General features: G+C 35.8%; 1 protein-coding gene across 1 annotated transcript; it reads left to right on the plus strand.

Annotated features, from left to right (window-relative positions):
* The first annotated feature begins 367 nt into the window (after window positions 1-367).
* Window positions 368-24,435, plus strand: LOC114365716 (uncharacterized). The gene is made up of 4 exons (XM_028322353.1): window positions 368-386; window positions 810-852; window positions 1,049-1,122; window positions 23,928-24,435. The coding sequence occupies exons 3-4, from the start codon at window positions 1,072-1,074 to the stop codon at window positions 24,042-24,044; spliced, it is 168 nt and encodes a 55-aa protein (XP_028178154.1). The 5' UTR covers window positions 368-386; window positions 810-852; window positions 1,049-1,071; the 3' UTR covers window positions 24,045-24,435.
* Window positions 24,436-26,068: the final 1,633 nt, after the last annotated feature.

Raw genomic sequence — 26,068 nt, forward strand, 5'->3', positions numbered from 1 at the left:
CAAAATGAATAAGTAATTCAGAATGGTGTATGTATCGCAAAGTAATAAAATATAATAAGCAGGTAAAGATGTAAATTAAAGAAAATAAAACAAGACTGTAATCATGCATCATGCACTACTTTACGTACACACAAAATGTATTATTTTATTATTAACGATTAGAAACAGTGTGCTCCATCTTAATGATTGAATTATAGTGATGCTTAGGATATTTTTCTGTCAATGTTTGTGATATTTTGACGATAATTTAGTACCTTATTTTAACTATATACTGGTAACACAGAGTAGCCATTGCCAACATAAGAAAAATTTAGCTGTCATTACTGTCAGCCGACAGCATTGACTCTTTTATGCTCTTTGGCATTGACATTTGACACAACGATCATTCTTTCTTGAACCAGTGTTGCCAGAAGGTTACTTTTGTAACCTTTTAGGTTACTTTTGAACTGCAGTGGTTACTTTTAGGTTGCACTAATGAAAAGGTTACTTTTAGGTGATTTTTCAGAAATTGTAGAATTAACTTTTACAGGTTATTCAGTAAAAAATATTAATAGTGACAATTTAAAAATTATGTCATAAAGTGCATTTAAACTTGAATTTGATTTATTGTTTGTTAAAAAAAATGAGTTTTAGCGAATGTTTTTCGATAATAAAACGCAAATCCATGAAACGTTTTTACACAACTGGTCACTTTTCGAATTTAGATGATCAATTGTATTCATTTTCCATCCATGAACAACCTTACACNAAAAAGGTTACTTTTTTTTATATTTCTGGTAATTTCTGACTAGACCCGACTGGCAACACTGTCTTGAACATTTTTCTTTCATTCGCAGAACTCAGCGAGTGCATGTACGTAAATTTTTAAATTTAAATTTATGTATTCAAATTCGTTTTAATTACATAAACAGTTTATTAAATTTATTTACAAACAATTTGTGAGTCAAGTTATAAATTTGTGACTTGATTAAATCTCTTGACGTTTAGGTTATGAAGGGACAAATTAAAAATGTTTAGTGAATTTGACTGTGATTTTGTTTTTTTGCAGTACACCGACTGGTTTTGGACACTATGAAAACGACACAAATTGCCCAGTACGCCCTTAGACTAACATATTCGCAGGTAAGACTTATTTATTATTTTTTCAACTGAACTTACATCTTCGGATACCATCGAAATTTTGGTCAGAGGGTACCTATTTAATTATTTATGCAGTATTTAAACCTTAAGTAGGTACAAATCTCAACTGTAAATATCGGTATTCAACTCTTCAGTTCTCCAGTATTAAAAATTTTCAGTCAACCCACATAGATTTTTTAATTTGCTGTCATTCAATTAATACCTACTTCCTAGATTTTTTCAAAACCTGACGTGTTTTTCTCCTAAAACCCTACAAGAGCCCACAAGATTTACATAGGAGGAATGTGGCACCATTTTATCTTTCCATGTGGTATTTTTTAAATTACAAATCTGCCTTTATATACTTACTCCTTGAAAGAGTTAACTATTGTTTATTAATTGTAATCTTATTTCTATAAGTTCCTGGTTCAAAAGCCCAATAAATTCTTTATTTACAAAATCAAATACAGTGCTAGCAAACTTATTTTGGAATCAGTCAGACAGGACCGGTCTTTGTGGAAATCCTTGGGGGAGGCCTTTCTCCAGCAGTGGACGTCTTTCGGCTGAAACGACAGACATTCTAAATGCAGTAGCTGCTCTTCTATATTTGAGTTTAACTTTCATTCTAATTTAAATAAGGACATCAACTAATATTAAAGAGGTTAAATTATTTGTTTTGTGTGCTCACTACACCACACTTGGTGTAGGGAAAAATTAGGTACCTACCTACCTAGATAAGAAAGAGAAAAAAAATTGTTTATGCCTACCTAATAAACGGTTTCCAGCAGCATGTATTTAACACAGAAAAGCTTTTATGTATTTCACAATGAAGAATTTGATTTTTCTACCTAAATACAAAAACAGCACAAACAACACTAAACAATTTTCATTGCAAGACATCACTTATTACAACTAGTTAGGTACTTGGTGCTACATTGTATCTTATCCTTTTCTTGATAGGGCAGAGCAGGTCAATTAATTTAAGTCCAAAAACAATAAATAAATGTTATTTTTTGACATGAAGACTAGGGAAATAAAGTACAAAATAAGGTAATTGAATTCCCATTGCCTTATTAAGGGTTAATTTGCTGTTGTTTACCTTACCGGTAGCATTCTATAAATAAACATGTAAACAAATCCAGTCCGACAAGTGCGATGGAGCATCAACTGCATTAGCCCTATAGGGTTTCCTACCAAAGCGTGCTTGCAACGTGATTTTTTCAGTTAATATGATAAATATAAGTGCATTTTCCGTATTTACTTCCTTTGCTGTTGTTTTTTACGTTTTTAACTTTTACATTTGCATTTACATGTTTTTTTTTTATCCACAACAAGGAAGGAACTTATTGATGATAATATTGATAGTAAAGTGACTTTACTTTTGGGTATTTAAAACCTCTTTCAAGTAGGTAGGTACTTATCTTTTTTTTTTCTTTATTAGGAAAATATTCAACTTATGTATGTACAAGTAGCATACAAAAAATAAGTCTTACACAAGCCTATGAGTTTTCACTGCTAATTTAAAATTGAATTGTGGTAACAGTAAAATTTTTGATTTTTCGTAAACAACGTTTTGATGTTATAGTTGTATTTATGTATTTAGTTTGTTGCTGTATTGAATGTAAGGTACTTCCACAAACAATCACTGACATCTGACCCCAGTAGAATCCGAATCCACAACTATAGTGGGTGTTATGTGCACTCATTCGATTTTGAGGTTTCTCATCCAAAAACGCCTTATCTAATATTCTCAATTTATTTTAGGGGGATAGGTAGGGGAACCTGTTGTACTTAGGCCAGTTTTTCGAATTTTGACTTTTTGAAAAATAATGGTGATAGTTAAACTTGTCTAGTGCAGTTATATTTAAAGATCATTTAATGAACTACATAATTCATTCATAAAATTGTGTATAATTTTAAAAATTTGGGCATACTAGCTGCTAGAAAAAAAAAGGGAAAACTGTCCTAGGTACAACAAACCAGGTGTACCTTGGACTGTGTACGTTGTACCTATTTAAATTTAAATAAATGCTTATATTCGCTTCAATTTGTTAATTTTCTGTTAAATTATTATTTGAAATACCAATTATTACAGTTATTAGCAACAATATCTAAGTAAAAGTATTTTTAAAAAAAGATCCTCATCCACATTTTTTGTACTAATTATTTTTCACAATTTTTTGGCAACAAATCACTTAAGTTTAAGCCGGCTCTCCAGTCCATGTTTAGCCTTACACAATCAACAAAAATATGACATTATTTAACATTTTTTCTAGAAAATTTTGTTGAATGTTGATATGTTATGTCGTGTAGGACAAAATACGCGCTGGAGTGGCTTTAACTTGCAATGTAGTTTTTTTTATTTCTTATCATTTAACATAAATTCTAGCAAAATATCCATTGAAACCGCTTTATCAACAAAAATAATCTTAAAAAAGTCATATGAAGATAAAATAAACATAAATTTTAATAACATTAGAAATTAAAAAAATATATATCAAAAACAGACTTTAAATTGCTATTTTGAGGTCTTCGGGGCATTGTATCTATAACAGTATAATATGTTTTTTTTATTACAATAAAATTCTCATTAAAACGTAATGAAAATCCGTGACCAAGGTACATCGCTAGTTGGGTGGTCAAGGTACAACATTGCGACTACTTCACTTAATAAGCATAATAAACCCACTTCCATTTGAGCTTAGGATCTGAAACTCATATCGTCCAGTAGCTAGATATATAAAGATTATGTTCTAACTATAACCGTTTTGTCAAACATGCAACATTTTTCATAAATTGACATTAAGTAAACCTCCAAAAACTCACTGCGTCAGTGTAAAATATTTAATTACCATTTTTTCTTGTACTTGCACGACGTCGGCGAATCATAGCTAACTTCACGTTAATGTTGACAAATAACGTATGTAATACCCTAGACAACTTTTCATAAAACCGCATAATTTAAAAAATATATACAATTGTTTTAGGTACAACTCTGTCCAAGGTTCAACAGGTTCCCCTACCCTTGTCAGTGTGAAGTTTTCTCCAAAACATCATAGTATGGAATAATTATTTATTTGAAAATGAGCTATTTCAATTATCTCAATACCTACTAGCTTTCCGCCCGCAGCTTCGCCCACGTGGAATTTTGTCTGTCACAGAAAAACTTTATTGCGCGCGTCCCTGTTTCGAAAACCGAGTTAAAAACAATCCTATGTCCTTTCCCGGGACTCAAACTATCTCTATGTCAAATTTAATTAAAATCGGTTAAATGGTTTAGGCGTGAAAGCAAGACAGACAGACAGAGTTACTTTCTCATTTATATTATTAGTAATAGATATATCACAGAGGTTAACACTGTAACTTGTAGTTAATCTCTACAAATAGTTGAAGGGTTAAAGTTAACTATGACATAACCTACACTCGACTTTCAAAGCACCTTTCTTCAAGACTATCTCTATGATAGAGATAGTTATATCATTCGCCCTATATTTATAGTATAAATAAACTATTTTTATAACTTCTCGATCTCGACCTTTGGCCTTTGATAAGGCTTTGGGTCAAATCTGTAATTTTAAAAGCACGCATTTAACATTATCATCAACGTAATATGGCCAGCGAATAGTCCTATCTATGACCTCTCTTTCCCACCGCTGCAACTCCTGTGTAGCCAGGATCTTCAGACAATAACCCAACCAGTGAAGGCCACGTTTGTCCTGGGGGAAAGTTAAACTGTCATTGGACCTGCAAAGAAATTGATGAGAAGAACATTGGAGGAGTTCGATGTTAAAGTTCGACTTCCCTCCAGTGCAAAGCATTTATTTATTTATTATTTATTTATTTATTTGTTAATGAAATAAAATAGATTATTCAGTACATAGGCCGGGCCTATGTACTGAGGGCCTATTAGGCCCTTTCCAGGGCACTTATACACGTCCCAAATATAGCTTGCCATACCACCACTTCGGGACAACTTAAGTGCTATAATGGCATGGCATGCATATGACAACTATAATAGTGTAATAGATATTATTTACATATTAAGAAACACCTTTCATTCGGAATGTAAGATCTCTAGTTCGCCTTGAGTCTCAAATGCAGTCAAAGAACTGTCGGCCTTGGGTTCGATTTCCGTGATGGACTGTTACTACCTGTAACTAATGTGTGTGCCGAAGAACCGATTGATTTGTGAAGTTCTTTGCACTGACTCTAAATTTTTTTGCGAGCTCTGTTGATTAGCAAAAAATATTTTTATACTATGGTATAGTTAGCGTCAAATAATTCGTGACACCCAAAGTAGTCAATAAGTTCGCAACACGTCTTTGTTACAATTGGAATAAAGTTGTGTAATCAACTTTTTGGTCACTTTGGGTGTCAAGAACTATTTTACGCTGACTGTACGTCATGATATAGTCTTCGTCACAGAAGGATCTTACATGTAGTTGCTATAGCATTCCACGGGCCGGAAGACGTAGCGTGGGCAGGCCTCCCACTAGGCTAGGTGGTCCGACGATCTGGTGAAGGTCGCGGGAAGAACCTGGATACAGCAAGCGCAAAACCGGTCGTTATGGAAATCCTTGGGGGAGACCTTTTTCCAGCAATGGATGTCATTTATCTGAAACTGCCATTATGCGTAGCATAATACAGGCTCTACAATATTTAGAATAATTTTAAACTTCATAGAAGTACCTCATTCAATAGCGAACAAGGTCTTTCCTGCACTGATGGTGCTATCTCACTCCGCACGTATATGCGTCCCTCTTCCGCATCGAAAATAGGAACTATTTGCACATGTCACTTTGTTCGTGCTGTATTTAACATGGAAGAGGAACAACATACAAATGTAGATAGGCCGAGGTCCGAGCCCCACTCGGGGGCGCCCTTAGGCTCGTTGCTTAACCCTTTCAGACCTGGCGTCCACAATTGTAGACATAAAATATAAATCAAAATTATGAACTTAACACTGTACATTTGAAACTTAAAACGGTTGTCTTCATTTGTTTACATAATAAACTACCTAATTCAGTACTTTTAACGCCATCTCTCATGGTATAATAGCACTAATTGACAAGTTTCAACCAGTGCCCGAGCGTGATTTGAACTGTGCAGGTGAGCTCTTTATTTTATTTCGAAAAAATATGAAAAAGTAACAGAGATCTTCTGTAATAAATACTAGCGTGTATTTATTATTACAAGGGACACGTGGAACATACAATTTGTGTATTTTGTGTTGTCTTTGTATTACTAATCTCGAGTTTTAGATTTGTACTCAAATGATCCCATCAGGAGGCAACTGAGCATTTTGAAATTGTTCCAAGTGATAACGGTTTTATTGTAAATTCTTTTTTTTTTCAACTTTTTTATTGTTCAAAAATACATTTATTTATTTATTTATTTATTTATTTATTACGGTATACCAACAACATTACATACAAAGTAATTACATGTCAGAAATAATATAATGTATTTATGTTATGTATTAAATAATTATTTAAATCATTTTTTTATATCCAGATAATATACTGTCAAAATGTTCTCACCAGAGGCCTTGAGAACACTTGATGACGGAAATCTTTCGGATTTTCTGCTATCTTCAGATGACTAAGAGAAATTTGGAGAAGCCATTGATCTATTCCTCGAAATTATTGACAGTATGTCTACCTCGGACAAACGATTCAGCTAGGTAGGTCCAATTTCTAGAAAGAGGTCATTCGTCGAATCCAACTCGGCTGGGCAGCGTTCGAGCAATTACGCAACATCTTTTCGTCCAAAATACCTCAGTGCCTGAAGACTAAAGTGTAGGTACAACCAATGTGTGTTACCATTAACGACTTATGGTTCGGAAACGTGGCCTCTCACTATAGGCCTTATACAGAAGCTCAAAGAGGCACAGCGTGCTATGGATAGGGCTATGCTCGGTGTTTCTTTACGAGATCGAATCAGAAATGAAGAGATCCGTAAATGAACTAAAGTCGCTGACTAGCCCGACCGATTAGCACGCTGAATGTGCAATGGGCAAGGCACATAGTACGCAGAACTGACGGCCGAAGGGGCAGCAACGTTCTGGAGTGGAGGCTGTGTACCGGAACAACGCAGCGTGGTACGTCCACCCACAAGGTGGACCGACGACATCATAAAGGAAGCAGGAAAGCGCTGGACGCAGGCCGCTACCAACCGAGCAACATGGAAACCATTGGGGGAGTCTTATAGGACTTTATTCCTATCCTGTATTCAGCAGTGGATGTCCTATGGCTGAGATGATGATATGATGATGATGATGATGAAAGAAGATATTTAATTTTGTTATTTAGATAAAAAAATGATTTTTTTTATAAAAAACTAATTAAAAAGTGTTCCATAAAAGTAAGTTCTATTATTTCAATAACACTGTTAATCCTATAAGTTTTTTTCACGTGAGACGGATGGCCACATTTGTAGACATAAAAAGAAAATGCATTTTCTCGAAAAGTATAACACTAGGATTTTTTTCATTATTTTTTTCTTACATACCTTACTATACTTTAGTTGCATAAATTTTACTAAATTGGTCGGGTGAAAAAAAATAATTCAGGTCTGAAAGGGTTAAATTTTGAGGTTGAGAGCCATCTGCGCTCACCTATTGTCCGGTGAAGCTGAAAAAGCCGCTCACGGCTATCAGCATAGTCCATCCGAAAAAAAAAGTAGTTAGTGGGTACATTTGCATTTAAACCAGAATGGTTTTTCGAATCGCGCGCATATTTCTTTCACAGAAACATTATTGCGTACCCCGATTTAAACACCACACCAAAAACATTGTTTTTATATCGGATCCCCATGCAAACGTTCATCGTTTGGTACACCCCCTTCAAGATTTACATTTGGACAGAGAGAGACACAATAATTGGCAAACTATGTTAACCCTTAAATGCATGATTTTTTATTTAGTTATGAAAAAAATATTTCAATTAGATTTTTAGTCACAGATAAGGGGAAAAATAATAAAAAAAATCTTAGTACGAAAAAAAAGGATATTTTTGAAAATTAACAGTGTGTAGCCAAATGTCTACACCATGCGTTTGTATGCCGTAAAATTGTTCTATGGTTTGTTTATTTGGCTTTTCTTTTCAGCATGTTTGGCTCGCTATCTGAAAAGGAAATTGAGGCAGCTCTTGCTGCTTTAAATGATGGTGCAGTCTCAGAAGATGATGACAATTTATATGATGATAACATCGATTATTACCCAAACGTACGGGATTTGTTGCATGATCGGGATGAGGAGTCCATAGATCATAATTTACCCTTGGAACATAACAATAAATCCCGTACGTTTGATTAAAAATCGATATTATCATCATCTAAATTTTCATCATCTTCTGAGACTGCACCATCATTTAAAGCAGCAAGAGCTGCCTCAATTTCCTTTTCAGATAGCGAGCCAAACATGCTGAAAAGAAAAGCCAAATAAGCAAACCATAGAACAATTTTAGAAGTTGTTGACAATAATGTATACCTGGGACAAACAGTCCAGTTAGGTAGGTCCAACTTCGAAAAAAGGTCAATCATCGAATCCAGCTCGGCTGGGCAGCCTTCGGGAAGCTTCACGATATTTTCACGCGGCGTCTATGTCGCGTTGCCGCTCCGCTTTAAATCCGCTTTGAATCCGCTAGGGTGGCAAGGGCCTTAAAACTCAGAGGCACACTGATGTTCAAATACCGTAGCCGAGTCCTAAAGCCGCGGTACGCGTTCGCCACGAAAAGAGTGAGCAAGACAGCAATATATCACTCACACGTGTCATGCCTTGTTTATAACGACTAGTCTTAACGCCCAGTTTCGAAACATTGCAAATAATATCACATAAACAACAAAATTAAAATTAAAACTAAATGTATTCTATCGAGAACACTGAGAATATTCCCGGGAGCGTTCTCGGTTCTCGAGAATATTCTCACTGGGAATATTGCCGGGAACGAGAACTTTCTCAGCGGCACATCTCTACGTTCAGAAACGCTTATAAAATGTGTTACTTTTTATAATTAAAAAAGTACTTCGTAGACATATGGCAACACTATGCATTTAAGGGTTAAGTCTTAACTCCTAGGTCTCATCTGACTATGGTAGATTTTCAGCTCAGCTTATTATTGTATTTTGTTCTTCTAAAAATAGAAGATGTCCTTCATTCCATGCATGGGAAAACTGACATTATTTCTAACCAGCGAACCCGATCCCATTGTTATATGCCAGGCTGGAATGTTACGTCAATTGCTACTTGACCTTCAAATTTCTTCCCAGGCAGATCTGCTCCATAAACCTTATGGCCGTATCATAACATCTGGGGGCACGGCAGTGCCCCCGCCAAGTCGAGCGCGAAGCAAACACTGCCGTACCATCTTTACTGGAACCATTTCGCCGCATTTTCAGGCCTCTATTTGAGAACCTCTGGATAAGACCAGAACGCAGAAATTTTTGTCATCTAGTAAGCTATAATCACATACTTAAAATCCAAAATTTCAAGTTTGTAGGTCATTTAGTTCCGAAGTTAAGCGAAAGCAAAGTTTCGCATTTACGACACTCACTCACTCACTCACTGATGATCATCAAAATAGAACTAGTACTTCCCATTAACTCAGAGAGCTGAAATTTGGTACAGAGTTAGGGTTTAATGACTACATAAAGGGAAAACTATAAAAACTAGGAAAATCGAAGATCTGGAGTAACACCACATTCACAATCAATACTACTAGCGCCACACCGGCAACCGTGGTGTTCGCCTGTACCGCTCATCGCTAGATGGCGTGGCACTTGTTATTAAAACAATTTCTGATTCGTTGTCCATTTTAAAGGTCGTTGAGTTTATTTGTGTTTAATATCGTAAAAAAAATGTCGATGATATTAAAAGAAAAGACGCCGACGTTAAATAATTATGCCACTTTCTACAAAAAGAAGTGAAATCCCACCAAAAACATTCTGTAAAAAATTAGCCAAGTCTCGATGGAGCTGCCTGTTTATCTCTAAAAAGTAATGAAATCTAGACAAAGTCGTGCCAAGTCTATGGTTCCTTACTGCGATTTCTTTATTATTATATTTAATGTTGTGTGACTTGGCCGTTGAACAATCTTTATTAAGATAATCATACATAAGTATTATTGAAATACGCAGCTTTATTAAGCCTACAATTGACTGGTTATTGCATCAACGTTTTCCAAGTGCAATTTATTTTCCATCGTCAATGGGTAGCGGATTTGGTGATAGATTGGTGCAATGGTGTCATGGAGCATCTGGTTTGGTACCCTTCAACGGCCAAGTCACACAACATTAAATATAATAATAAAGAAATCGCAGTAAGGAACCATAGACTTGGCACGACTTTGTCTAGATTTCATTACTTTTTAGAGATAAACAGGCAGCTCCATCGAGACTTGGCTAATTTTTTACAGAATGTTTTTGGTGGGATTCTGTTGTCTAAATTCAAATTGTATTTGAGCTCGATTCAGTGGACTTAAATATTCCAAAACTTCCAAATATGGCTAGTCTACCAGCACTTCAGGACATCAGCTGATCCTGATAAGATTTGGCGGAAGAAACATATTTCCAATGCTCTTATCGTTCACGTCTCAAATATGTCTTGCCCATTTTCTCTTCCAAAAATATCGGATGGTGCTATGTAATGACGGAAGAAACTCTGCTGAATGCTAGCTATCTTACTGTTGAGAAGAGGCATTGTATAACACCTTCATTGCCCAGTGGTTAGCGAGTGATGAACCTAAGGGTTTGATTTGATTCCCAGGTGACGCTGATAAAATTTAAAAATTATACTGTGGACCGTATTTATTATTGCAAGCTTGAACTACCTGACTTTCCGAAAAGAAATATTATGTGTTTTAGACGCCGAATTGCCAAAGTCTGACTCCATAATTGTTATATCAGCTGTACTTACAATCCACACGATAAAAGAAAGGCAATAACTTCTCAAACCTATTTCCGATAAAGGTCGTTAATAACTAGTCTCTTATCTAAATTAACTAAGAAAGAACACTAATAGGACTTCGATAACAAACAGCAAGATGTGTGCGGTCGATGACTCGAAATGACTCATCATCATCTTACATTGGAACGCAATAGAAATCATTTACTTCGTTGCAGTGCAGCATCTGAAGAATAAATCATCGTAAAAGTATACTAACATTCTAAACTTTAGTTTCTGATTGTTTATAATTTCGCGCCGAAACTGTTAAACCAATTTTGACGAATTCTGGTACAGAGTTAGTTTGGACTTTTAACAAAAAAATAGGCTATTTTTTGTCACAAATAATTTTGAAAAGGCTGAACGCATATTTCTGTTTTCTGTCACCACAACCGTGATTCTAATTGTGGGATGCTTAATAGTGTCCGACCGAAACTAGTTTTACGACCGAAACCGAAACCGAAAACGAATTTCGGCAACAGTGTCTATTTCGGCCGAAACCGAAACCGAAACCGAAACTTCCTTACAAGGCTCATATTTTGAGGGAAAAATAAAGAAAACGTTATTTATTATAATCAGTCAGTCTTTATTGTTTTCTCTTTAAATTGCATTAAAATTGAACTTATAAAGCGCCTTTTTACTCTAAAAATGAAAAAAAAAAAAAAGGATTTATAGTCGAGATTTTTTTTAAATTACTCGCAATATTCAGGACATCTACATAACCCGTCCCATGGTCTGACCTTAATAATTTCTCAAAACAAAATTGGTAGTACGTAAGTTAGTATCTACTGTACTTGCCACTTGGATACCTTGGTGATTAATACTAAAATAGTCTTATATTATCTGTGCTATAATGAACTTTGAAACTCTGAATCCATAATATTATCACCATGAAATGCACTATAGTCATTACTAACTACCTAACTAATGTTTGTTTACGTATAGCATTTGCAAACCAAAAAAAAATTTATAAGTTAGATTAAACTTGATTTTTTTTATGTTTACTACCCGCTCTTATGTTATAACGACATAAAACGAGATAAAACTTACCTAATTCAAAATAAATCACTCCAAAACTCGCCACCACAACAAAACAAAACTAACAGCAAACAAACAAGCGAGCGAATCATCTGCGCCGAACATGACCGATAACAGCGCGGAAACTCCCGAATGCACATTCGGTTTCGGTCGTAGTTTCGGCAAGTTTGCCGCCGAAAACGAAACTAAACCGAAACTCGTGTTTTTACCGAAACTCAACCGAAAACGAAACCGAAACCGAACATTCGGTCGGACACTAATGCTTAAAGACTTTCTGAAACAGTCCAGCAGGGTTACGCCAAAGAACGTTATCCGAAGTTTCGAATGTTGCCATCCCTCTCACGCAAAGCGAGATGCCAACATGAGTAACGGTGACAGATAGACCCGAAACTACGTAAATAGTTTCGGACGAAACCGCTGGCAAAAGCTATGAATCTAACAATGAACAAACATTGTTACATGTAACAAATTAACAATGATCTCGTGTTACAGTAACCCAGAAATCAATTAGTTCAAGATCGCCGTCAGAGATATTGTTATGGGTTGAAATTCCTTTATTAAACGTAACGTAACGTAAAAATCAGGGTTCGAGGATATATATCAAGGGATATATATCTTGATATATATCGGATATATATCCGATCCGGTTTTGATGATATATATCAATTTTTAACATTTGTAACTGTATTTATACTTTTTCACATAAGATTTTTGGTTTTTAGTTGATTTTGCCGTATTTACAAGAAGATTTTATGTTTTTGCTTTATTTGTCTGATTTTAAGTTTTAAAAACATTAAAAACATGTTTATGTGACACATATGCAATGGTATTCATAAATAATACAATAAAATAATAGTATAGCTTTCATACAAATTTGATATATATCAAAGTTGATATATATCGGATATATATCATAAATATCCGATATTTTGATATTTATAATAAATATATAATAAAATAGGTCATAATGCCAAAGAAAAAGTTTCTTCCAAAGCTCCTATGACACTTATTTATAGAATTACGAAACAATTTATTGAAATACATCGAGGTCAACGGCCTGGCTCTGAAAATACAGTCAAACCCAAAATAAAATTTCAAATCAAATCCAATCTTTCTTTACAAAATGCTCCAATTAATAATGATTCTATAACCGTAGCATTATTAATGGTCGACATACATTTTATTAATTCAACAGATCATCAATGAGTATTTTAGTTCCGTCTTCGCACCTAGCAACACTTTTATTAATAAACTCAGTAGTAAATAGTTCGTTGACATATAATTTAATATCGCACGAGTAATCTCCTACGTCGGAATCGGAATTTGAGCGCCATAGCAACTTCGTGATTCACACATTATCATTGATTGTAGATATGTCAAATTAAGTAGTTCGTCTTTTGAATATATCTGAAAAAAGGTCAATTATATTCCTTTTCACTATCTAGGTACTACACTAATCACCATCACCATCTTACCTTAAGATGGTGCAAATGCAATTGACTACACCATTTACAGACTAAGGGTTGCTGGAGCCTAGGTCTGTCGCAATGTTAGCAGAATTGTTGTGAGCCGGCGGCAGTTGGAGGTATGATTGCCAGTTCCTCTGTGGTTGAGTTCTTGAAACCTTCGGCCTGATCATCACTTTCTATCAGCAGGTGAGATGCAGGCCAAGAATTTTTCGTTGAGGATAAAAAAGCCTTGACCCGAACTGGTTGTCCAAAAAATTACGGTTAAAATTTGCGATTGTATTCTTTGATGTAAGTTTTTGATAATCCCTTGCCCTAAATATTTATCAGCACCCAAGCATAGAATATCAATCTAAAGTTATTTAATCTGTTAGATAATATCACAAAAGTTTGCTTTATTATCAGGTCTAAATTCTTATCAATCTTGAGACAAAGTATAATCTGTCTGTGTCAACGATATAATTAATTTTTCAATTTCATTCAACGTTGTTGCGTATTTTAGCATAGGCGTAATCAAAAACATCTAGTCCCAATAACTGTAAGTTGTTGTGACTACCATTTAAATATCTCTTTTTAATCACTGTAGTAGTAACCTTTGATCCCATTATAACACTTCTGCTCTAAATTCCATTTGGTCTAGAGCAGGGGTGACCAACCGGTCGATCACGACTATTAGTCCACTCGATCGTGGCAAGGCAACAAATACTACATGATTGTGTGCTAAACTATGCTGTTTCATTTAAGATTTCAAGAAGTATGTAAGTGGTAGATCGCCCAGGGTTTCGTTAGTAAACAGATCTTATGTTTAATCAAGTTGGCCACAACTGGTCTAGAGCAACGACCTGGTTTAGCCGTGTAGTTCCGGCAGTTTAGAATAGGACCACCCCCACTCTTCCCTTGGATGTCATAAGATGTCCCTTAGGATAATTGTGTGAACATCAGGCCTCCTCAACCCTTCTGGCCAGCGTGGGGAGTGTAGGCAAAATCTTCATTCTGGTAAATAGGGTCGTACTCCTGCAGTGGATACTAAAGCCCGTATTCACAAACGATGCTTGCTTGCACAAGTGAAGCAGCAAATCGAACGCACAGCGTTGAATAGAGCTCTGTGATTGGTTCGTACGTCACACTGTGCGTCCACGAGCACTGTGAGACCTCATAGTAATGTTTGTGAATACGGGCGTAAATGACCTGATGATGTCCCTGTCAAATAAATAATTGAAATCCCAGAAGCCAAACCTAACTTTAAAATATTTAATTTTGAAGAAATCTTCAATATGTACCTTTATCTGATCTGATTCCTCTTCAAACCGGTATTATCTCCTTCAATGATTTGTCTCTCCCAAACTCATGTATTTCAAATTGGATAAGCGCTTGCGCATCCAACGCGTACTACGTCACACACACGTCACACTGTGGGGTCTTATGCAAGTTGTAATAGGGTTGAGTTTTCAACAAAAATGTGTAGTGCTGTCGTCTGTAAAATACGTCACACGTTAATGTTTGCGCTCGGGGAGTGTTGGTTACGTCTCAATGGGCTATTTTTAAAGCCATTCGCATTAATATTGGTTCCACACGATTGACGTTACATTTCATTGTCTTTATAACGAGAGAGACAAGTGAAAAAACACTTGTACATGCACTCATGCACATTGTTGAATCCATGTCAGGGCTTTGCCCTCTCCTTTTTCTTAGTTTGTAGTAGCATCAGTATTTTCATTTTAAAGAATTCGTTTGAGAATTTTGCGAGTCCATTATGCGCTGTTTGGAGCTTTTCGTTTTAAAGAATACCTTTGAGAATTTTCCAAGTCCGTTTTATTTGGAATTCGAGTGCAACGTAAATACGCTTGCTGCTTCTAACAATTTTTTCGTAGAATTATATCCTTATCCTTTATTCAATTCTGGTATAAGGCATAAGGTAAATCCCACATCAATTTAGTGTTACTCGCCAAATAATGTTAACTGCTTTCGAAAGCTGAGATATCAAAGCTATTCGTAGAAGGAAATCCTTGGTAAATGTGTGAATCAAACAGGTATTAACTTACCGTATACAACCATCTTAGTATCTTATCATCCTTTTTATTGCACTACTTTCTTTGAATTCTTTTGCCTTGTTTGAGGCTTTTGGCGTTAAAAAATCTTGATGTTATATTGGCATAATTTATACAGAAATATTTCTTTGTCAACAGTGCTGACTAACTAGACAAACTTTGCTCTTTCTCTTCAAGTCAATAAGCTTATACCACCATTTACATTTCCTCCTAAAGCGATTGTTTGTAGCTAAAATACTTTTGTATTTCCAATGACGAGAGCATAAAAAATGCCATAAAGCGTGCCTAATTTACCGCCAGTATATCTTTGAAAACAATCTATTTCAGTAATGTACATACTGCCTACGCCACAGCGGCGCCTCGTACTGCGCAATGTCACCGGTATCGCGACGATAAAGTTGGATTGATTGGCCGGAGATTGTAGCTTTTGCGAATGCGTGCCGTAATGATAAAATGCGTTTAAAATCCGGCTGTAGTAATCGTTTTTATTTCATTTCCATCATTTCTTTTCCATAAAAGTACATTAATTTTCATTCTATCATTATGTTCCGCATATTTTATAAACAAATGTATGTTATGTAGGTAAATATCTAAACACTGTGACGTCTTATCTGGTTGGAATAACGCCCATTTGGAACAAATATCAGATGTGCGCTCACATTATTTAAAAAATCTAAAAGATATTGATGAAATTGAATTATTGTTTCGATAATATTCAGTTTCTAAAATACTAAACAATAAAGTTTTATTCTACTCATTGCTCATACAAGCAACAAAACTAATAAGTTTCTGTTTCAAGGAACAATGCTGTAATATTGTCACTCCCAATAACTAGCCCAGTAGGCCTAAGATGCGCGCCGCGATAAGCGGTTATCATGCCATTTTATCGATTTTGCCCATACTTTTTAACATCGATAAAAGTTATCACGGCGCGCATCTTAGGCCTACAGGTGAATTACTGTTGCCACGAAAAAATATTATCTCTAAAATCCACAATGTTGTAAAACGTACGTCAATGCCACTTTTACGCGTTCACGATCTCTTAACTAGAACCAATAAAGATATTTGCTTTGGACTTTGAATTGTTCATCAATTAGAGATAGTTAAATGATATGCGTGTGTTTGTTTATAGTCTACAAGGCAGTTTGTTTTGATGACTTTTTTATATAAAGATTTTTATGCGGCATATGACAATGACGCGCGTCGAGAGATAAAGCATTTTGCGTGGTTTTGTGTGTCCAAATCCAAAAATAGATGTAGTGAGTTATACGATCGATTGATACATTGAAATTTTTGTGTATCGAAGATGTTGAGGCAGGTTGTTAATTAAAGGGCTCTCGCAGGGTACTATTTTGGCACCAGTATTGTTTATTGTACGTTTTTCCTACTTCAGTTTTAATAGTACAATTTAGTTTTCTTACGAGAGCATAGTTGTGATTGCTTGACATTTAATTAGACATAATGATTGCTAGACATAATATTATTATATTTTTGTTTCATACTTTAAACTCCAATTTACAAGTGGCAAATTGCAGCCACATTTACTAGCTCTACAAAGGCGCCAGTCTAAAGTTTAACTACATTATTATTGTCAAAATTTTGGCGAAGGTCATCAGCAATTTCTCATTCTATACAATTCACAAGGTCTTATAAACCTAAACATTTTGTCATCCTCGTGCAAACACACCTTCTTTTAACATCCATAAACTGTTGTGTTTTATACCAAATTAGTTTCATGTAATAGCACATTACATTATTGTTTTGTCAAACCCCAATGCGTGAAGGTCGTTGTCTATGGATTGGAGCCAAAATATTCGCAGCGCGTGATATTTTTGCACGCAAATAACGTAAAAATAAACTAACAGTTAATTCGGGAGACGCATGTCTGTATGTCCTGACTTGCATCCCTAGCTGACTCGTGTCAATGAACAATCGATCATTCATCATCATCATCATCATCACTTCAGCAACAGGAAGTCCACTGCTGAACATAAGCCTCCCCAAATGATTTCCATATCGCGCAGAATTGGTAGCGGCCTGCATCCAGCGCCTTCCTGCTACCTTTATGAGGTCGTCGTGCCACCTTGTGGTTGGACGTCCCGCGCTGCGAACATTGAGAGAGTTATATCGGAAGAATCAATCCTGAAAAAGACGAAAAGGATCCTTAATTCCATAATACAAACTTTAATGATATTCGTTTCTAAATCGAAAAAATAAAAACTAACGTACCAGAAAGAGAGACAATTTTACACTACTGGTTGATACAAAATGCCAAGAAAATTCAAAATTTCAACTTAATAGGTTTATTAAGTTAATATTTTTAGTTTCTTTGTTCCTTTAATCAGAGAGATCTTGGCATATCAGTAACGTCATTTACCTGTTTCATACATTAAAGATTACCTAAATTTCCAGACACACTATCTTAAACTTTCACACAAAATCCTATCTGAAAAAATACCTCCCCGACTTGACTGATTAAAGTTCATGATATCCCTAATCTTAAGATATCTGCGGCATGTGCCTAGCAGATAAACTATCAGCTCAATCAAATACATTGTAAAACCTTTTTGCTGCTGAAAAATAATTCTAGAAAACTTTTCTATGGCCTTTTCAAGGCGAGAGTGAATAGGCACTTACCAGACAGATATGCACCATCCTAGACTGCCTCCCACTTAACACCAGGCGCGATTGTGCTCAAATACCTGCCTTGTATGCATAAAAAAAAATTAAAAGAAACAGAAAAGAACCATAGTAGTCCTAACTGCCATTGATGTATAAAACGTTTAGCATGAACTAATTTTCTCAAACTTAAAACTCCTCCTATGTTCTTCTGATTAATTTCGTTGCGGGTCCAATGACAGTTTAGCTTTCCCCGCGACAAACTTGACCTTCACTAGGTGTTATTAGCGGTCAAGCTGTAGATCCTGGCTACACAGGAGTTGCAGCGGTGGGAACGGGAGGGGGGAATAGTCCCGTTAACGCTTGCCTTACTAAGATGTTATCATCAGTCTACCCACGACAATGTACTAATTGATACGGATAAAGTAATATTATGTCACATTTTGTAACTCTCTGATATGACGTCACAACACCAGCCACTAATTGAATAATCTCTGACCAAAGTCAAGTAACTAATTGACGGTCTAATTATTTTAGAAGCCATTGTAATTAATTGGACGAAATTAAGAAATCCTCTTAAAACTAAGAAACTTATTCAATAGCTTAATCTATTGTCAATTATTGTAGGAAATGCACCAGTCTCCCCTAGACAAAGTAATGTTTATGACATTTTTAATTCTTAAATCGCTTCGCTCTGGCTTTTTACATGATTTACTTCCCTCCATGACACGAGTGCGAAATTGAATCCATCAGGAATTTTACTTAGTGTAGGGGTTAGGAGAAGTTATTCTTACTGCCTTACAAACTGCAAAAAAATGCAAGAATCATGTCCAGTTCCTGTAGTCCATTCCAAAGTATTCCGTACCAAAATGTAACTGTCCTGTGTAGGCAAAACTCATTGTTTTGAATACTGAAATGCGTCGACGGTAATTATTGACAAATTGATTGTCTTTTGTGCGTATGAGCATACCTACTTTGGCGCCATCTTTGTCACGAGTCTATTTCGGTTCGAAGCCAAGCCGGGTCGTTGCATAACGAAAGACTAAAACTGATTCGTTCGGCTTTTGCAAGTAGCACATAATATACATGAAAACACTCATAATTAACCGGCCAGTAGAGGTGTTTTTGCACTGCGTCTTTATGTAAGCGTTTAAAAAATTGTACTAGAAAATTCTCTGTTAGATAAACATAAATCTTGTCTTGTTACTGGTCTGATTTTTTATCTACATATGTTTCCAATTTCTAATTCTCCGTTAATAAAATTGTTATCTTCAAACAGATAATCTTTTACATCTAAGATTTTATTCACGTCTATTCTGAATAAAGTCTATTTTTATTAGTTCATCAGTCTTACTCTATTAAATCTCCATTTGAGGCCTTTTTGGACCACCATAATCTTATTCAGTTTTGTATAACTGGTCATTTTAGTTTCATTATTATATACAAACACAACATCAGTATAATCAAAGCAAAATGATGAATAATAAGAGTATTTACAAAACCAGCAAACGATATGCGAACCTCTTTCTTCGTCAACAGTAGACGTTCCAACTTGACTACCTGTTTATAAAACATTGATTTTATCGTGGAAATGGCGCAAGTCTCTCTTTACTTCCATTAAAAGATTTCTTGTCATTTCACTAATATTTGTATGATCGGAGTTCATTCATTGGACTCCGTGATTGATAATATTATTTATTTATTATGACTACAGTTGTGCAATAATTGTTATTTGATTTATTACTTAGTTAATTATTTGACTTGTCCAGCCTTCATGGTTTTACTGGTTTACAACTAACCACTTTGGTTGGTGGTAGGGCTTGTTCTAAACCTGGCTAGCTACCTTGCTGCTGCCACCATAACAAAAATTTTATAGCATTGTTGTGTTTCGGCAGTCGGTGGTAAGATAGCTAGTTCCTCTGTGGTTGAGGATTCCGGGTGATTCTCGCTTCCACTTTCTTGATCATAACTTTCCTCCATGATATGCAAGCCAAGAGCTTCTCCGTTTCTGTAAAAAATGACTACTTTGTGAAATACTTAAAGCCATAATGTTCTATTATTGTTCTTTTAAATACATCAATTCGATGGGTGCCTGGAATAAAGCCACAATCGACAAAACACAATTTTACAGGAGAAGAGATTTAGTGTCAATTTTGAATAATTTTAAACTACGAGGCGTATCAAAACGGTTTGTATATCAAACGATGCGTTATTTTTTCTGGAGTAACATTTAATGTGCATAAGGTTATAGTGCTTAGAATATACTTTAAAAAAGGTAGAAATACATATTGCCGCTTCATACATTGAAAGTCGGTTCCGTAAGAGTCCATTGTGGTTTTATTCTGGTAAAAAGTGTGCAATTAATCAAACAGCAATAGTGTATTGCAGCCTCGGGCGCTGATCTGAAGGATACAGTAATAGCCGTTTGCTTGTAGAAGATTTAAATAAAAGTTTTAACATTGTATATGGCACGATTATTCCGGTCAACAAATTTTAAATGATGAATGGGAATAACGACTCAATATCCATAGTGCTTTTGTTAATCAGGCAGTTTCAAAGATAAAATTCTGAAAAAAATTCAAAAGGTGTATAGGGACCCGCAGTTTACTAAAATCACTTAATCGGAAAACTGCTGCTATGGCTATTGCGGCTTTATTCCAGGCACCCATCGAATTGAACATGGCAGATGTCCAAAGTTTAAAATTATCAACAATGTCCACTCTATTATATTGTGGGTTTTAGTTAGTCATGTGAAAGTAGTAATTTATTTTTTGTTTAAAAAAATGCTAAAAACGAAATTGGCAGCGACTTGGAATATTCTACGCATATTCTGGTTTCCACGTTCTGCAATATTTATTTGTAAATAAATTACCGTTTAAGTATTATTATTTGGCAAAATTTTAGCTCGTTGACAGCACCAAGGTCTTTTCTATTTTTTTCCTTTTTATTATTCTTTTTTTACTCACTATGAGGAATTTCTTGGAATTATTAGGCCGATGATGGAAGCAAGATGCACCCAGAACCCTCAACCACAGAGGAACTGGCTATCTTACCTGCAGCTGCCAATGCTCTTAACATTGTGTCTGACCTACTCGTACTAAACATATCCCGACTATCTGATACTAGATTTATATTTTCGTTTATGTTGTAACTTGTACCACAGAATAATAGTAAGTACTACGTACAGAAGCTTTACTTCGCGAAGGTATTTAAAAAAATGTATGCTCAATGTCATTTACAATATGGTGTAATTTAGCCTGTCTCAGGAGTCAAGCACCATTTTGTTGACAAACGTCAGTGATCGGCACTGCGCCGAAGCTATAGGGCTGACTTCGGTAAAATGATGTGACGTGAGGTGCCAAACTGCGGAAAATGGCGGAGGAAGTATATGATTTAGCATGAATTATCATGAATAATATTAACTACTTATTTACCTCTCAGTGTCTTGAGGCAACTTAAACGAGTAGATTCTGTGTTTTTATTATTATTTCGGCAGTTAAATACTGCACAATATTTAGTACACCATTTTTTTTATTTTCTTCCATCATACACAAGAATACGCGTGCGTGAGTCAATGTTCGCTCGTATGTGAGGCCTTGTCGAATAGTATCCTGTAGGTGGGCCATCGTGCGTGTTTTGTTTTCGATGTAAACTCGCGGAGATGAACAGGCCTGCTTGTACTATGTATTTAGGTGTTTTTTTTCTCTCTATCGATCTATCAATTGCCATCAAACCAATTGTATGGTATATTATTCAGTAATTAATCTTATTTGTAAAGCAATTAAAGTCACAATTAATGGTACAATGGTGCAGTTATATAATTTCTTTGGCAAAGTGCCAGCGACACCTCCGATTCATAAGATACCAAATTTACAGCTGTCTGTAGTGTCTTATATTGTTATTTATTATGTAATTTATCAGAGAGAAATTTTTATATCTTATCAGCTTTGTTGGGAGCACATAGTCCATAGGTGACAAGACAATGCAACTTATCGAAAGTATAACATTACGTTTCTTTCTTCTTAAAAATGGAGTTTCTAATTTCAGTATCGAACTTCTTCTAGATTTATTTCTGAACCAAAAGTGTATCCATGAAACATTCTAAGTCCGTATTTCTTTTCCCTAGAACGACTTTATTTTTGAATCGCATATCCTTAGTTTGATATTTTTTTTTTTTTTTTTTTTATCCACAACGAGGAAGCTCTTGGCCTGTATCTCACCTGATGGTAAGTGACGATCAGGCCGAAGGTGGAAGCGAGCTTCACCCGGAATCCTCAACCATGGAGGAACTGATATGCGATTTGTGCTCTCGTATGCGAATGAGGATCATTTCGATTTTTAGCTGTGAATGCAGATTTATAGGGCTAAGAAATCCTTAATACACAGTCCAAAAATTTTTGTTCTACGACAAAAATTGACGAAGTTATGGCCAAATTACTAAAAAAGTTCACTGACCGCCCGGCGCGGGGACGATGACGTCACTATATCCGATCCGAACGCTGCCGGCGTACTGCGTGGATAGAAAATATTTTTTTCTAGCCAAACTATCAGTTTTAGAGAAAAACTTGTAATGACATTTATTCATCAGAATAAAGTAAGCTATCGATAGGTAATTTTTAAAAATAGAAATTGTGCAAAATAACGCAAAAAATTCATACGCTCATACGATTCAATGGAACGCAGAGACGCGATTGGGGTCTCCGCGGTGTGGTATATTTGGCGATTTATTCAAAAAGTGTTCATAAGTGTTGTTAGAGTCATATCTTCTTCTAAGTAAAATATAAAAATGTATTTAAGTATTAATTTATTTACTTCTAACAATAAGGTATAGCTGAGGCAGATACACTCTGCCTAGACATTGCTATGAAGATCATTTCGATGTACACGCAATACCTACCTGTTATTTAGTTTTTCTGAGTTAAACCTATGTACCTACCATTCGCCGTTCCCATGGGCGGGCCAGCTGCTACAGGAAAGGACAGCTGCTCCCTCCTGGAAATCTATTTAATCTTAGCCTAGAAGCTGGGTATGACTCCCCTCCCACCAAGGCCAGAAGCTGGGTAAGGCTTGCCCCTCCCCCCAGGCTATAAGCTGGGTATGACTTATGACGTGACAGAGCTTCAGCCCCCCTAGACAAAACGCACTTTTTGATCGAATCGAAAATCGAATCTGTCAAAACTCCATACAAAAAAGGGGTTTTTCGACCACTTTTCGATTGGTTTGCGATTATAATTTGCACTTTGTCTAGACCCACAGATGTATGCTCTTTCACGTCATATGTCACCCCTCCCATGTTGCTCCCAAACCTCAGGCACTGACTCAGTATGCGTTAGACCTGCAGAATTCTAAAATACTCTCCTGAAGCGATAGCCCATTACTGCTGAAAAACTTTTTGTCACTTGATGTCAAATTACTTGGAAACCTGGATGTCAACTCTTATAGATCGTTTCATCCACGAAGACGCGCCCCACTATTCTTCGGCTAATGTTTGAGTTAGTGGTACACGCTAAATTGAGTGCACACGCACACTACAATAATGCCGCTCGGATTGCTCGGATCAAACTCCTCGCACCCCGTGCTTCCCTCGACCATAAATTGGTGGGGCGCGTCGTCGTGGATGAAACGATCTATATTAATCAATACTGTGTGTGTGTGTATATCTACTTGTTACTAACAGTTTCTTCTCTTTCTTTCCAGCCAGCGAATCGCGAGAAGATGATGACCAGGTCAGCTCTCGCCCTGGCCGCGATCGGTCTAGGGCTCTCCACCTTCAGCGTCCGCCAAATGATCCTCCACCAGTCCAGGCGGATCTAACCTGGAACCCACCGCTCCAGGCGTCTGGAATATTCCAGCCATGCTAAGATTAAAATATCAACAATCTTGGTTAATATGTTTTAGACTTCGATTCCCACGTTGAAATATGCCGAGCGTAGGGAACACCGCTTAGTTTTTTTGACGTATTTATTTTATTATGTAATGTCCAATCGGGTACAGTCAAAAAACAGCAAAAGCATTATGTGAGGAAAAAAATAGTAATTTATTTTTTGAATTTTTATTTCTGTGTGCGAATCCACCTTTAGATGAGTAAATTTAAGATAAGTGCGTATTGGGTGGTTAAAAGTGATAAGTATGGGACTATGTGCGTGCGGAATGCCTAAACGTATGTATTGTGATGAAAGCCAAATAAAAATAGCAATTAATCATATATCTGCATTTTTATTTTATCTCTCTACACGAGTCCTGTTTTACTTTAGTTTACATGTTACACTGTCAACAGCCCGCTCCAGTTAATAATAAGCACGCCCAGTGCTGTTTTACATTATTAGGCCCCAGTGCTATGTTACACTATTAGAAGCACGCTCCAGTACTGTGTTACACTTTTAGAAACACGCCCCAGTGCTATGTACACTATTAGAAACACACTCCAGTGTTGTGTTACACCATTAAAAGCACGCCCCAACAGTTACACTATTAGAAACACACTCCAGTGTTGTGTTACACCATTAGAAGCACGCCCCAACAGTTACACTATTAGAAACACACTCCAGTGTTGTGTTACAACCATTAGAAGCACGCCCCAACAGTTACACTATTAGAAACACACTCCAGTGCTATGTTACACTATTTGAAGCACGCTCCAGTACTGTGTTACATTTTTAGAAACACGCCCCAGTGCTATGTTACACTATTTGAAGCACGCTCCAGTACTGTGTTACATTTTTAGAAACACGCCCCAGTGCTATGTTACACTATTAGAAACACACTCCAGTGTTGTGTTACACCATTAGAAGCACGCCCCAACTCTGTTACACTATTAGAAACACACTCCAGTGCTATGTTACACTATTAGAAACACACTCCAGTGTTGTGTTACACCATTAGAAGCACGCCCCAACTCTGTTACACTATTAGAAACACACTCCAGTGCTATATTACACTATTAGAAGCACGTCCCAGTGCTGTGTTAAACTATTAGAAGCAATCCCCAGAGCTATGTTACACTGTTAGAAGCACGCCCCAGTACTTTATTTCACTATTAGAAGCACGTCCCAGTGCCTTGTTACACATTTATTTACTTGTTACACTTCTAGAAGCACGCCTCAGAGCTCTGTTACACTATTAGAAGCACGCCCCAGTGCTGTGTTACACTGTTAGGCATGCCCCAGTGCTATGTTACATTATAGAAGCACGCACACGTGCTGTGATACAATATTAGAAGCACGCCCCAGTGCTTGTAAACCTTCCAACAAGGGAAATAGGTATAATTACTCACAATCATAGTTAAATATCGGTAAAATTAAAAAACATAGATCATTCAAACTAACAATTTATTCAGATAAACAACATTACACCACAACAAAATGCAATAAAATACTATTCTTATGTACTTCTAGGTTAATTACTGAAAAAATAACAATAATAATAATTGAGACAAGTCTATCTGCCCTTCTTAATGGGACATGTAGTAAGATGTTTCATAATTAATGTCTTTAATTATTAGCTAACATACATTTAAATCAACAACTTAGAAATAATTATTATAAATGCTTAACAAATAATATTACATTATTAATATAAATGATAATAATAACACTAATAAGTAAATAATCATCAATTTATACTTGATGTTTATATGACTATTTAATTTATTGATAAAGGTAATCTTGCAAAAATAGTTTATACCTATCTATTTAAATTTGATTAGGATGGAAGGATATTAATTAATAAAAATAATGTTAAAAGTATTATTGAAATTGCAGATTAATTGGAACGTTTACCTACTTTCCAAAAGTACTTACTACAAGCATACAAGCATAAAATGTATTTTTCAAAACTGT

Source organism: Ostrinia furnacalis, unplaced genomic scaffold (assembly GCF_004193835.3).
Source record: "Ostrinia furnacalis isolate ACB-3 unplaced genomic scaffold, ASM419383v2 OfSCF7615, whole genome shotgun sequence".
NCBI lineage: Eukaryota > Metazoa > Arthropoda > Insecta > Lepidoptera > Crambidae > Ostrinia > Ostrinia furnacalis.